The 14,324-nt window shown below is 41.4% G+C and overlaps 1 protein-coding gene across 2 annotated transcripts in view; it reads left to right on the top strand.

Moving 5' to 3' along the window:
- Positions 1–14,324, top strand: part of ankfn1b (ankyrin repeat and fibronectin type III domain containing 1b) — a 157,340-nt gene that overhangs the window by 11,769 nt on the left and 131,247 nt on the right. The window contains exon 1 of one of the 2 annotated variants that reach the window (XM_086303386.1): positions 11,908–12,479. The exons of the other annotated variant lie outside the window; for it this stretch is intronic. Coding sequence (XP_086159512.1) covers positions 12,361–12,479 — 119 coding nt within the window. The 5' untranslated portion in view covers positions 11,908–12,360. Of the gene's footprint in view, positions 1–11,907; positions 12,480–14,324 lie in introns of those variants that run through there. 2 annotated transcript variants of the gene reach the window in all.

The raw sequence follows: 14,324 nt of genomic DNA, 5'->3' as shown, positions 1-14,324 counted from the left end.
TACTCTGTCACACAGAAGCAGTGCTGGCTGCACAGACAAACTGGTGCTGGTACTTATGGCCTTTGCACTGCTTTATTTATGTGAATTGTTTTTGATGATGATGATTTATGGGTTCCAGCTCTCAGTACTCACTTAGTTAAGCTCTACAAAAAATAAAGCGTTACCCTACCACACACCCCCTCTTACTTGGTGCAAAATACACAGCCTTACTGTGAAGTGAAAGCTGAGACGCGTCACTGGCAAAGTGGCTGCTGTCTGAGGGAATATTTTAGCTGTCTTGTTGAGTTCAGGATTTATTAGGCCTAATGGCGTTGACGTCAGATCAGCATGCTTGTTTTTTGTCTTAGCTGCCGTGTTTCTTTCTTTGATCTTTGTCACAACTAAACAACTTGAGGTGCCTGTTTACGTTGTTCTCATCTCTATGCATCATGCTGAGTGGAAGTGTGCTGCATGCATTCGGGCTGAGAAGATGGATTACTGCTGCCTCGCAGGGAGCGACTGTGTTTGTGCGTCCTATCTGTCCACGTGTAAGCTGCTGGGTGTGATTCTCCAAGGACGTGCGAACAACATACCCGGGAGGTCTCATGCCTGTGTTCTTAAGACAGACACGATCTCAGTACCCTGTCAACCCCTGCTGCAAACACTCCCATGTGCACACGCTTAAACAGTAATGCATCAGCACCCCCCCTTTGATTCCCGGTTGTCCTTTTCTGTTATTGTACCTTGAAGTGGAGTTTTGACACCAAACATGGCTCGCTTGTCCCCAGAAATTCTGAGTGTGTTTTTGGTTTGGGTTATTGCGAACGCCAATGGAAGAGCACTCGCTGCACATCGAACACCCCACCTCCACATGTGCACTCGCACACACAAATAGATACAGCAGTGGCAGCCTAATCATTCTTCAGACAATGAAGGCAACGAGGAAGCGCACTCAGCGGAGTGCATATCCCACTGAACTGCCGCATAATGAATCATGAAGGGGAGTCAGCTGGACATCAGACATGAGCAAAAACAGAAGCAGTGGTCAGCTTCCATCTAAACAAAGACTGTGTGTGTGTGTATGTGAGGATGTCTGAAGTGTTTATGTGTCGTTAAAAAAGGACAGCAGTGAACATACTTAGCTGCTGTGTGAATGTGAGTTACTTGACTGAAAGAAAAGTAACTCACAAAAAGCTATAGAGTCCTCTAGGGGTTTCTGACTCAGAAGAGTATTGAATTTTGCATGAAGAGTGTTAGAAGTCATGTCTTACAATAGGACATGTCCAGGATGTAGCCTGCCTCTTTCCTATCCCAGTCAGCTGAGATAAACTCCAGCTGCCTCTGTGACACTGAACTGGATAAGCGGTTAAGAAAATGGGTAGATGGGTATCATACAGTAGAAGGGAAATTTCTGCCTATTGCTGCTGTGTTTGTGTTGCTGTGGCAGTACACATGTCTTAAGATTGAAGTTCTACACAAGTTAGCAAAAGACAAGCTTAAAGGTTTTAGGTGAGCACAAAAAGCCTTCCATTTTAAGCACATGAAGTGAAGTATTAGAACCAGAATAATTATTTTTTGGAGGGGTATTTTCAGTGGTTTAGAAAAAAATAACAGCACAATAATTTTCTTTCATATCTGTTGATATTGATATATGTTACAATATCACAAAATCAATTATGTGTGTGTGTGTGTGTGTGTGTGTGTGTGTGTGTGTGTGTGTGTGTGTGTGTGTGCGCGCGCATCCTTAGTTTGGTTTTGCTACTTGAGTTTTGTAATTCGGAATCCTTATTTTATAGTTTTCTTAACAACTGTTTGTTACTTTGTATTCTTTAGTTTAGTCTAGCCTAACTAGTAGGGCAGGGCAATATGGCCAAAAATATTTATCGCGATATATATTTGAAAATTTGCGATAACAACATACCTGATGATATAATTGACGCGAGACAAAATACTTTACAACTCCACAACTTTGTTAGTACAAAAAAAACCCCATCAATGTATTTTCGCTTAAACAAGCAGCTGTTTTTTATGTGCATCAAAGTTATATAAAAAATTTAACAGTTCAAATGCAAATTACTTGCTGACAGTTTAACCAAAAGGCATTTCCAGTGGAAACTGGCCGACACATCCTGAGCATAACCATATATAATATCCACAAAACTTAAAAAGAGGTTGTACACACACACAATACGGTAATATTATGTTGAAGCACAGTACCTATCACTCCGCGAGGCTCCTGCAGCCGTAATGCTCCGACAATCCATCAAGTGGTGCGGCTTCATAGCTTACGAAAGTCATACTAGAACATTTTTTGACAGATTTTTGAGCGCCGTGTACCACATAAAATCGGTTGGAGGTAAGTAAGCACAACCAGAGTTTATACATAAGGCACACCGGACTATAAGGGGCACTGTCGATTTTTCAGAAAATCAAAAGATTGATTTTAAGTGTACTTTATTTTCTGAAAAACACGGTAATAACGACAGCCCGCTTGCATGCTCTACCAAAAATTGTGCCTTTGTGTGTATCTGATGGATACACCAAAGCCAAACCAGTTCCACACCACTGAAGTTGCGCCATTTTTACAAACCATCCATCCATCCATTCGCTTCCGCTTATCCTTTTCAGGGTCGCGGGGGGCGCTGGAGCCCATCCCAGCTGTCATAGGGCGAGAGGCAGGGTACACCCTGGACGGGACGCCAGTCTGCCGCAGGGCTTTTACAAACCAATTCTGGTTCATCTGTTTCATTCAACGATCCGCTTTCGCCCTTCTCATTCTCTGTCGCCGCCATGCTTTTTCCGCCATCTGCGTATAAAAACAAAGGCACTACGCATGCGTGTTTTACCCATATTCTATCGCGATATTTCATTTTCTTATCATTGCCTAACTGTAGGCAATGATAAGACACGGGTATCATACAGTAGAAGGGAAATTTCTGCCTATTGCTGCTGTGTTTGTGTTGCTGTGGCAGTACACGTCTTAAGATTGAAGTTCTACACAAGTTAGCAAAAGACAAGCTTAAAGGTTTTAGGTGAGCACAAAAAGCCTTCCATTTTAAGCACATGAAGTGAAGTATTACCGGCCATATTACCGGCCATATTACCGGCCATATGGCCGTAGGGCCGTAGGGCTCGGCCATATCGGTGAACGGTATGATATGGCCAAGCCCTACTAACTAGTATCTTTTTATAACTTGTTAAGTCTTTGTGTCTGTATTGGGTGTTCGGGTGTTTTTTGCTATTTTGATAGTCTTGCATCTTTTGCGTCTTACCTTTAGTTATATTTTCCCCTTGTCTCCTCATCTGATTTGGTTGAGCTGTATCTAGTTTCTCAGATGTTTCCTCCTCCTCCGGTTGCCCCCTGTGTCTGTATTTGTGTAGTTATATCAGCCTCAGTTTTCTTTATTCTTTGCCATGATGTCTGTTACATCATGGCAAAGTTGTTCCCTTTTATTGCCTCTTAATTGGTGCTCTGAGATCATCCATCTTCTTCCCAGTGGACCTCCCGTTTTCCGTGATGATAGCTTTGTACCTTTTTTAGTTGTAAAACACTCACCTATCTCTCCATCGCTCTTCACCACTCCATCTCGACACCCTTTCACCAGCAAACACGTGCCGAAACAAAAAGCTGAGGAGAGATAGTGATAAACCATCTCTGTAACAAGATGTTGATGCTACATCAGGCTCCAGTTTGAAACTCAAACTAACAGACAGAAATACCCTCCTTCTGTTTTCTCTCACTTTGAGATGACGATGAATCAGTGTAGCAGCTCCGTACGCACACATTTATTTTCAGAGTGCAGACATGCGACCACTGGCAACGCGTGTGTGTGTGTGTGTCACAAGTACTGATTATATCTGCTATATGCAAGAGATGCTGACATGAAACTGCAGCAAGGCAGAATAAATTTAATATAAATCTAATACTAACGTGATTTAAAGCAATAATGGGAAAACAAGCCATTTATCACATTTTCTTCACAGTCAAATTAAATGACATCATCATACATCAGCATCGTTGCATTTTGCACACTGAAAATCATAAATTCAAGACAACAATGACTAAAACGCACTTTGACCCAGAATATAGTCCTAATGCAGAGCTCTTACATGCTATCAGGTACTCGGTGTGAACTGAATGAAATTTTGCAGCTATGTAATCAGAGCTGAAGCCTAGATGCTTACAAACAGCTTTACAGGAACTTGTAAAGTCCTTTCAGTCATGTTTCTAACCTGCTGTTATGAAGCTATATCCAGGCTAAATCATGTCAGTGAAGCTCTACCGATAAGTATTGATTTACTTCCTAATCACTAGAGAATAAACGGGGAACCACTTCTGAGATCAGCAGACTTCTAGAGGTGGGGCTGGAATTGTTTTAATCTTCTACTACAGTTCTTTTTACCTTGTCATTTCTACGAACACCTTGAAATTACATGTTTTTGACATCAAGAAGCAGTTTTGACTTGCAACCTGGAAGAGATGTTTCATCAGTAGTTTTACAGGTCAAGGAGAAGAGAAATTCAGAGTCAGCAACCAATACTTACATGGATTCATCTTTTATTTAGACCACCCTCCTAGGGCTAGCTATTCCCTGGATTATAGTGTATCTCCTGGCATTATGCAGACAGGGGTGGGGTGCTGTCATATAGTGAAAGAGAAAAAGATGGATAGATGGGCTAAAATGAGGAAATTATGGAGGCAAAGAAGAGGAGACAGAAGGGCTGTCTAGTTCCTCAGCCTTCAGGCAGAGCATTTCCATTTGTCTTTCTGATGATGGTTAAATTAGAGGAATATGACATTTCACTGTGGTGCGTGTAGGTGTTCCTGCTTTCCAGTGTTGTTGAGTCTGCGTAGGACATCGAAATAAAAAGTTTTAAAGTGGAAATCATGTGCTTTTTCTGCTTTTTCTGCATCTTCTGTCTTGGATCTGTATGTGGTCTGAATTGGGGGATATTCTAAATATGTCCACCTCAGACAGAGCAGTTATTATGTTCGGGGTGGCACAGTGAGAAGCAAAGATGGGTCTTAGTAAGTTACAAAATTCTAAATACTGAACACTGGCAGTGAGTCAACATTTATTTACAAAGTGATAATTAAGACAAATATGTTAAGGAGTGAAAATGAACAAAAGAAGGAAGTGACTAAACTTCAGGGTCTCCTCATGCAGCAAAACAACATACGCAAAACCTAATAAAAAAATAAAAGCCCTAAGCTACATAATCAAACGAAAGCGACAGAACCTGCAGGTCTTTGCTACAAAACCACAGAGAAAGTGGTTAATGATAAAATGGTAAACCCAGCTTCCATCGCCTTAAGAGACAGATTTAAACAAATGCAAAGTAACAGGAACTAAACTTTCCAGGTTTGCCCCAAGTCACTTTTAAGTAAGGCATTTCAAATGATGCCAGACAAGCCCAAACTGAATATCAACCCAACACAGAGCCCAGTGGCCAAATGGCAAGGATCACTTGGCAATGGGGCTCTAGATATACAGCCCCTCTAACAAGCAGCTGCTTTTCGTCCGTGGCAGATCTGGAACACAGAAAAAGAAGTCAAAAGGTCGGCATGAGAGTGTAAAATGATAATTCATTGTTCTGTGTTATATGTGTTCAGCTTCCCTGCAGTGTTGGGCCGGTGTGGGAATGCATTTGTAGAGCATTTAAGAAAGTATGCCCTGGATATGACCATCTCAGACACCGCATTCGCTCACACTTGTCAAACCTTTTGCTTTTTCACATTGCCTCATAAAAAGGCAATTGCTGACCATTATTCCTAAAAATATTCAGAGCCTTTGGCTGAATAATCATCTAATTTCTTTGCAGAATCAATCTGACTTAGATCTCTGAGTTAAAACTGATATCGACCAGTATTGAGTTTTCGCAAATCTGTTGGTATTGGCATTTATCGTTGCCAATAAATGAAAAAGAAAAAGAGGAGACGGGGAAAAAAACACCCTTCAGCCATGTTGACATAGTTTGTCCACTAGAGGGCATTCTGCAACTTCCCTGTTGATGACATATTTTAGGAACACTGCAAACCTTAAAAAAAAAAAAAAAAACTTATCCGAGCAGAGTCCGACAGACAAACAAACAAATACATAAATAACTACAGATAATAAATGTTGTGTTTATGTGTCATTTCTCTGAAAGAAAAAGACAGTTTTTTATTTTGGTTTTTGCGAATAAAACATTACACATTACCAACAGTAATGCGTAAAGTGTAATGTGCTACTTTTTCCAGAAGCTGGTGGCAGTGCTCCATACTCTTTTTGCCTGCTTACTTAGAGCTAGCAGGCCACATGTCTTTGCCAGTCATTTGAACAATTTGGGACCGACTTCAGTTGAATAGTTTCCAGTGAAAATCAAATAGTATTTTTGCTGGTGGGCAGCGTCCAGAGCTGAAGAATAAGATGTTTGACTTCAACAGAACGCAAACAACAAAAAAAATATATGACTGCTTATAAGTACTCTTGACAGAAACAATTTTGTGCCGTCTCTGTATTTTAACAGCTGTTAACAGGCCAGTGTTCGATTAAGCTGTTTGAAAGACCTTCTGGCGAGCACACATATGTATGCATACAAGTAAATGTGAAAGCAAGACAGCAGAGTATTGTAGACAGTATTTCGTATCCCTCAATCTTCCCCTTTGCAAAATAGATGCAGAGAGGTAGATGAATTATGTGGTACGCAGCTGCAGCTTGTTCCATACACCCTTGAGCTATGTAGTTAATGTAATACACACACACACACACACACACACACACACACACACACACACACGCTCAGGCATATTGTCTTTGAATGACACCCCTGAACAAGTTCAGTTCACACAGATTATAATAAATTAGCTCTCGTTCAAAGTTTAAGATTCAGAATTTTGAGGTAGTGAGTTAGTTGACATTCATCCTTTTAAACCTTCCTACTTCTCAGTGTGCACAAAATTACACAGATACCTTTTAAATAGGCAAGAAAAAGAAACGCAAGTGTGCGTGTCACAAAGCATGGTACTAAATACTGGTACTGATTTGTTACCAATGAGTTCTAACTTAAACACATCGTAATCTGTGATTTCTTTTATGAACCTCCTTTAAATGTTCATGTGGACTGGCATCAGCACCCTGCTGGGAGCTGCACTTTCTAAACATCCGTGCCAACAAATTTTATATCTGTTTGCTGTCCATCATGCACATTGTGCACACTTTGTAGCATCCAGTCACTCTCTTTGGAGCATTGTTAAAGCTGGACACGTTGCCAATCCATAACAAGATGATACCTACCACACTCACATCCAGCCCTGCGGCTAATTCAGAATCACCCGTTAGCCTAACATGCAAGTGTTTGGACTGTGGGAGGAAGCTGGAGTAACCGATGGGAACAAACTGCAAAATAGAAAACCCCGACCACGACCAGAAGCTTTTGACCCAGAGAGTTTTCGCTGAGAGAGAACGGTGCAAACTACTGCATCACCGAAGCTGAAATGAAGGGGAGGCGATGGAAAAAAGGAGCTTATATCTTTTGGATGTCCTGGGGCAGCTTTGCAGGGCCCTTAATGATGACTCATAAAGATGGTGGCAGTGTTCATCCTTGGCGTGTAGTGTGTGTGAGCGTGTGTCTTTCTGTGCAGAGTGCTTATCATTCCAGAGACTATCAAAGATTCAACTGGTGTGCTCCAGAATGACGGCGTTCGTTTTACTGCAAATGGCTTCTGTGTGTGTTTCTTATGAATGGTGCTGTCTGACTGATCCCAGTAGGGGAAGCTTCAGAGTGCTGCTGCAGTAATTACAGGAAGAAGCTTTCTTAAACTGTCTCTCACTTTCTCTGTGGCTGTTTCTCTCTTGCCAAATGAGCTGGCGGGGAGGAATGATGTATCAAGGTGTCTGAACTCAAGCACACTATGAATATTTCAGTGTGTCATAAGTCACTATTGATTACATTGTTGCATTTTATGCCTCATTTGCTACACCATTTTTGATTTATGAGCAATACATATATGTGCATATATATATATATATATATATATATATATATATATATATATATATGTCAAATACATTTATTTCTTTTAAAAAAAGAGTGACCAAAGGGCCAAGTTAGAGTATGTACTGAGCATGCCCATCGCTGGAGGGACTCACTTCAGTTGCCGACGACTGTTCTTTATAGCTGGTCTGTGAAAGCAGGCACACTTCTTCCATAAATGCACATAAACTCACTCTTTATGAAAATCAGATTTCTCTGAGAATATGTACAGAATAAAACCTGTAGGGAGTAATGTAGTTCACACTTTGCCCCAACAGCTAAATAGACCTATGTATTTTTAATCGTAATTAAAAGTTTGAGATGACCTCATAACCATTTTAGTTCAATGAAAGCAACTTTTGCAAGCCAAGTATTGTGTTCCCAAATGGATATAGTTAAAGTGAGCATGTTTTTTATGTTTGAATGAAAATAGCCCTAAAAAACAGCATTGCATGACTTATTCATCAGCCAAAGCCATTTCAGAGCCAAACGCAGACTAAAGCTGTCAATAGTTGGAGCTCAGCTCTTCCTCACTGTGGTGGTAAATTCTCCTTAGAGGCTTGGAGTTTCCCTCAATCCTTTGAGCTCTTTATTTCACTGTCTCTGCGGCTCAAACTCTTTCCTGTTCTCTCTTTTCTCTCTATTGCTATTTAGCTCGAGCGTACACAATCATCATCCAAAATTTTTATTTTTCTGCTAAATACTGTAGGCATTTATGTGTCTGCAAATCGATTCACTATTCATAAAACCATATCAAAATTACATTGGTAAATATTTAATTAAATGGAATTCAGCCTTATGAGCATAGAGACAGAGCCTAATTAAAACCCACCCAGTGATTAAAAGTTTCATTTTAAACAATGCAGAATCATTTTTGTTTTAAACGGAGCAAACCACAGACAAACAGGATCCCACAGTTGTTTATGTTTTTAAACCCATTTTGCATAGAGAGGCATTTTTTGAAAAATGTATTGATAGTAATATTGAATGTTATTACACAGGAAACTACACCTAAAATAATCACACCGTGACGCCTCTGCCTTTCTAAATGGAGGGACAGTAACTGCGTGTGTATATGTAAGCGTGTAAAAACTCAAGATAGTCAGATTAACAGTATTTTGTCTCTATCTGCCATTGCAGAAATTCATCTCATGTAAACAATAACGTGGCGCACATCGTGACGTAAAAAAAAGGCACATACCTTTGGCGTTGTGTGACAAACTCTGCATTCCTCGTCCACGCGTAAACGCAAAAACAGAGTTCTAAAAAATCTCAGTTTTCAGTGATTCGAAACGCTGTTTACGTGTGGCGCATAGAAATAGCTGCGTTTTCAAAAATACCCGTGTAGGTGTGGACGTAGCATAAAAGAGTTAGTGTATTTTATTACTACCTGTAATTTATTGCAGTTTACTTTTATTTGTTTAATTGCTTACTACATGTTTGAGGTGTGAAATAAACCGCTTGAAAACAAAATATGGGTGTGTGTGGTTGGAGTTGGGTAGAGGCGCTACTCCTTCTTGTTGTGGTTCTTGCTGTTGATTGGGGTGCCTTCTGAACTCTCTATATGGAGTTTTTTCAGACACACCCAACTGGGAGGAGACCCGGGGGTGGATCCAGAACTTTGCTGGAGAGATTAAATGTCTTGTCTGGCCTGGGAGTGGCTTGGGATCACCCTGGAAAGCATTGCTGGGAAAAAGGATGCTTGGAATATCCTGCTTGGCCTGCTGTCAGTGCAAATGGAATCCGGGCAAGTGGAAGAAAATGAGCGAAGAAATATATTCTTCTGTTAGTTCTGCAGAAATGTCATTGTGTCTCTTCCAATTATGGGTTCAAATCTCTGGAAACACTAACAAATAACATTTTTGTTGTTGTTACATAAAACTCCCGAATTGACTTTCAAAATGCGTATGCTCCCATCACAGGGATTTTATTACAGAATAACATTTTGTCATCAGCAAAGAGGTGAAATTTACATCCTTTAAAGCTCATCGGCGTCTTTTTTGTCAGTGTTCTCTGTGTCTCTCTGACATTTGAACTCAAATATTAGCATGCCTGCTGGGCAATACAGCCAGACCACGCTGTTTCTCAGATCAATGGGTTGTTGCGGGAGGGGTAGTGTAGATCATAACAGAGAAGCATGGAATGAAGAGAATTTTTCAGAGAGACGGAGACAGGGGAGACCGATCAATAAGCCGAACTCTTCAGCAGAGGAACCTGCAAGCACACAGCCCACACCTTTCACACAACATTAACTTCAGTGTGGAATCACACATCATGCACATGCACACATATACACACACACATGACTTCAGAGGGCATTACACTGACTTTCATTCATTTCTTGGAGATTTACTCCAGGACCCTTAGATCCCCATGACGTAATATGTACCAAAAACACAGACATGCCTTTGAAGACAAATTCTTTTACTTGGACTAATACAAAATCCTGTGGTGCAATTATTCCGATTTTATTAATGCAACTTTGTGCAACGATTAGACTCGTGGTTTTCTCTCAGCAGTTTTGTGGGCTAGTGCTTGCACTAGCTAACTAGATTGTCTAGCAAGGTGCATCAACAATGCAATACTAAATAGGATGCTAATTCCAGTCAGGAAAAAACAACCAATTGTAGTTGCTGAAGAAACTGAAATATGCCTCTAATCATGCATAACATTAATATTTACAGTGTTTCCGATGTAAAAACTGTTTAGCTGTTCAGTTTAGCAATGGACAATCCCCTTACTTTAAGACCGCCTCTGGTATCATTTTTCCTGAGAAGTTGCTGTTTTAACTCTCTAAGAGGACATAGGGGTGAAAGATACCTCTGTTGGAACCTGTAGTAAAGGGTTCTTAAGAACTTGTCAAAGGGGGAGAGTAGAACAGAAACTACCGTTACTAATGACCTGGCGTCCAAACTGCAGGATGAGAGGCTCAGTGGAGAAGCAGCTGATTATTGCAGTGTTGGTTATTTGTGCCCATGCCGTCCATTACCTGTAAATGTCATGGGCATACTTTAGAGCCCGCTGGATCAGGAAAAGATGCAAATGAGCGAGTTTTATGGTTGAGGTAGAAACAATGAGGTCACAATCACATGTTTGGAGATAAAAATGAAAAATGTAGTCAGGGTGAGACAGTGAATAGACAGAGTAGGTAGCTGTCAGGATGTGTGGGAGGGAGACACACATATATACACAGTGAATCACAAAAAGGCACTTCACAAATAGCCCTCACTCCATACCTCTTTTTCATCCATCCTCATATTTTTTTTTCTTGCTGCACTTGCCTTATTGTCCCTGTCATCCTGCTATTGTCTTTAATTTTCTCAATATATGTGTCCACCAGCTGGTGGTCCTAGCTAAATCTGCTTCCATTTCATTACTGGTAAGAAAAAAAAAATCAGGGTTGAAGACACTCAGCTGCAAATAATTGAAAGACAAACAATTGGAGAAAGTTATCATGGTGGAGCAGGTGCACTTTAGGTTGAATCCGAGTGTGTGTGTGTGTGTGTGTGTGTGTGTGTCCGCGACAAAGGGAGAGAAACAGGGGTGGAAAAGAAGAGAGAGATCGAAGCTGGAGACAGAGTGATGAACCCAAATGCTCAACCGCTGGCACCTGCTCACCAGCTTTGCTTGAACGCTGTGATTCTGCTCACCGAGAGTCGAAGGGTTGTGTGTGAAAGAATGCATGCATTAGAGAGAGAGAGAGAGAGTGTGTGTGCGAGAGGGAGCGAGAGAGACAGAGAGAGAGAGAGAGCGCACAATTGGGCATCACAGCCAATATGCACTAAAAAACAGAGAGACTTGGAGTGAGAAAGAGGGGGGTGGGCTTAGGTACAAGCATCATAGCAGCTCATGTTCTCCCACCAGCCCTGCTTCCTTCAGCACACAAGAAGACAGACACTGAGGAACCCTCCCTTTCTCTGTCATTTCTCTCTTCCTCTCTCTCTCTCTCCCACTCCTCCTTCTTGTCTGCTGTCCACTGGGGGAGACACTGCTCCTGCTGTGTCGATTGGTAGGCAGTTACAAACGTTACTATTTTAAGAGAATCAGCGTACAAGCACCGTGTGCGGCAGCAGACGGATCGAAAGGGGAGTTAGAGGCAGGGAAAGGCAGAGCCCTCGTTCTTCTGCACAAGTGTTCTGGCAAAAAGGGATGAAGGAGCACGGGGGAAGTCGGACCTGCAGCTGATGCCAAACTGCACAACTGAATCCAGGTAGAAGTAGAGCAAGGCAGACTGTAAGTCAAGAGGTCGTGCACAGTGGAGCTTTGTAGAAGAGAATCTTTCCTTATTTTACGGATCAACATTAAAAAAATAAGCGAAAAAAAAAGGAGAGACGGGGAGGTGGAGTTGAGCGACAAGCGAAAAAGATGGCGAGTTTTGGGAAACTCACAGACTACTTTAATCGCCGTAAGTCTCGAGAGGAGCTGCGGGTGGGAAGAAGCTCGCAGCGCAGTGGCAGTTACTGCTGCACTGTGGCCGAGGCCAGGTAAGTCGTGTGTGTCTACGTGTGTGTGTGTGTGTGTCACTATGCCTGGTTGGTATATACTGTTGTCTCCAGGCTGTAAACATTGCCACTTGGCTGTATCTTGTGACTTTCAGTGCAACAGAATGAGCATGTGCACATGAGAGGTTCGAGGGTGTGCGCCACTTGGTCACACACTTGCACCTCTACATGTGTGTCAGGGTTTAATGGTTAAGTAATATCAGTCAGATATATACTGAAGGGAGTGTAATATATGTATGTAACATTCTGAAAAACATCTAAACAAAAATGAAATGAATGAGCCAGCCCACATGCAAATTGTATGTTTTGCAGGACTGTGAGGCTTTAAAGCGACTGTGTACCTGTATGTGCATGTAAACATGTGCTTGTATGCATGTGAGTAAGCTTCGAGTTACATAAGTGTGGAGGTGCGGCGGATAGCTGCTGTCAGGCATGGTGGTAGCTACTATAGATTCTTTCCACTGTCGTGCAGTTGAATATGGAGCGTTTGCACAGAACAAAAATAGAGAGGAAGTCAATAGGCTCCATATAGAGAAGGAGACGCAAAGAGTCCTTCTTGGCCAAGTCTACCCACTTCACCTTATTTTTACCACACACGCACGTATTTACAATCACAACTGTTGCTGTTATTGATCTCCAAAGACAAATTTACAGGTGCCAATAAGTCAGGTTTTTAGTTTTTAGTTTGAAGAACTAACATCAATGTCACAAGTCTATGGTCTACTCTGGCATCACCCTGGTAATCTAGATTTAAATTACTTTTCATCTTCTAAATTACAGTAATCTCAAAAACAGGACTGTTATTAGCTTTTCTGGTTAACCGTCCAGCTGGTCAAACCTTCCACCCGAATGCAATATCTCTTAAAGGCTGCTCAAATTTCAGCACTCGAGAATGAATCGATTCAATTTCCCGTCGTCGAAGGCAACGGTCACCGTGACGTCGTGTTCTGACCCCCACTACTGCCCCGTTTGTTGCCAATGCAATATCTCGGAACCACCTGGAAGAAATGTCATTACATCTGGCACAAACATCCGCTCTGACTCAGAGATGAACCGGCTGTAATTTGGCGTTCGGTGATCGAGGTTACCTTGACAGCAAAACAAGTTTTTGTTCTCACTTAAGAATTCATCCACTAATTAGAAAAACATTTTACAAATATGTAATAGGATAAATTGATTACGTTATTACATGTTGTACCCAAATGATGATGTGGGTACAACATGAACCATTTTTCCAATGTGGTAGCTTAGGGAGAAAGAGAAGAATGTGACCACAATTCACATTCAATCAAACTCTACTTCTTCAATTCTAGTTCTCGGATTGGTCTTGTAATTCATAATGAAGATGGATTTAGAAATATTGCTTCCTCCGCAACAGTGCTAATTTTGTTTGTGTCAAACAGAAGCTGTCCACACCCTCCTGCAAACTCAATTTGCGTGGCTCTACTAAGATCTAACAACTTCTTGCTGTGTACTGCAGCGCTGCAATTAGCGTCCTGAATTCTGAAAGGCAACGTTATTCACTCTGATTACCGTTAAACTAAATGCCCGGAAAGAAAACGAGAAAACTTCGACGCTAAGTTTAGAGCTCTGTGTTTCTATTTCTGCTTACCGGCACGACTGTCCTTCTAATGATCAACCTTGCCTTGCTCTTAACAAGAACCCAAAATTACGTCTGAGTCAGTGTTAAATTATACAACCAGCATAAAAATGAAAATCAGAGCCCCAGTGTGAAAAACTCCCACCAGTGCCACTACTCTAGACTTTGAAAATATATCCATCAAATCTCGTATCGTTCTCACAGGAGAAATGTTAACGTGGGTGGAC

This window comes from Aulonocara sp. 'chitande type north' Nkhata Bay, linkage group LG8, assembly GCF_057382095.1.
Source record: "Aulonocara sp. 'chitande type north' Nkhata Bay isolate Kocher_YH1m ecotype deep benthic linkage group LG8, A_spYH_male_GT1.1, whole genome shotgun sequence".
Lineage (NCBI taxonomy): Eukaryota > Metazoa > Chordata > Actinopteri > Cichliformes > Cichlidae > Aulonocara > Aulonocara sp. 'chitande type north' Nkhata Bay.
The sequence above is the reverse complement of the archived record's forward strand: the minus strand, read 5'-3'. Positions and strand labels throughout refer to the sequence as shown.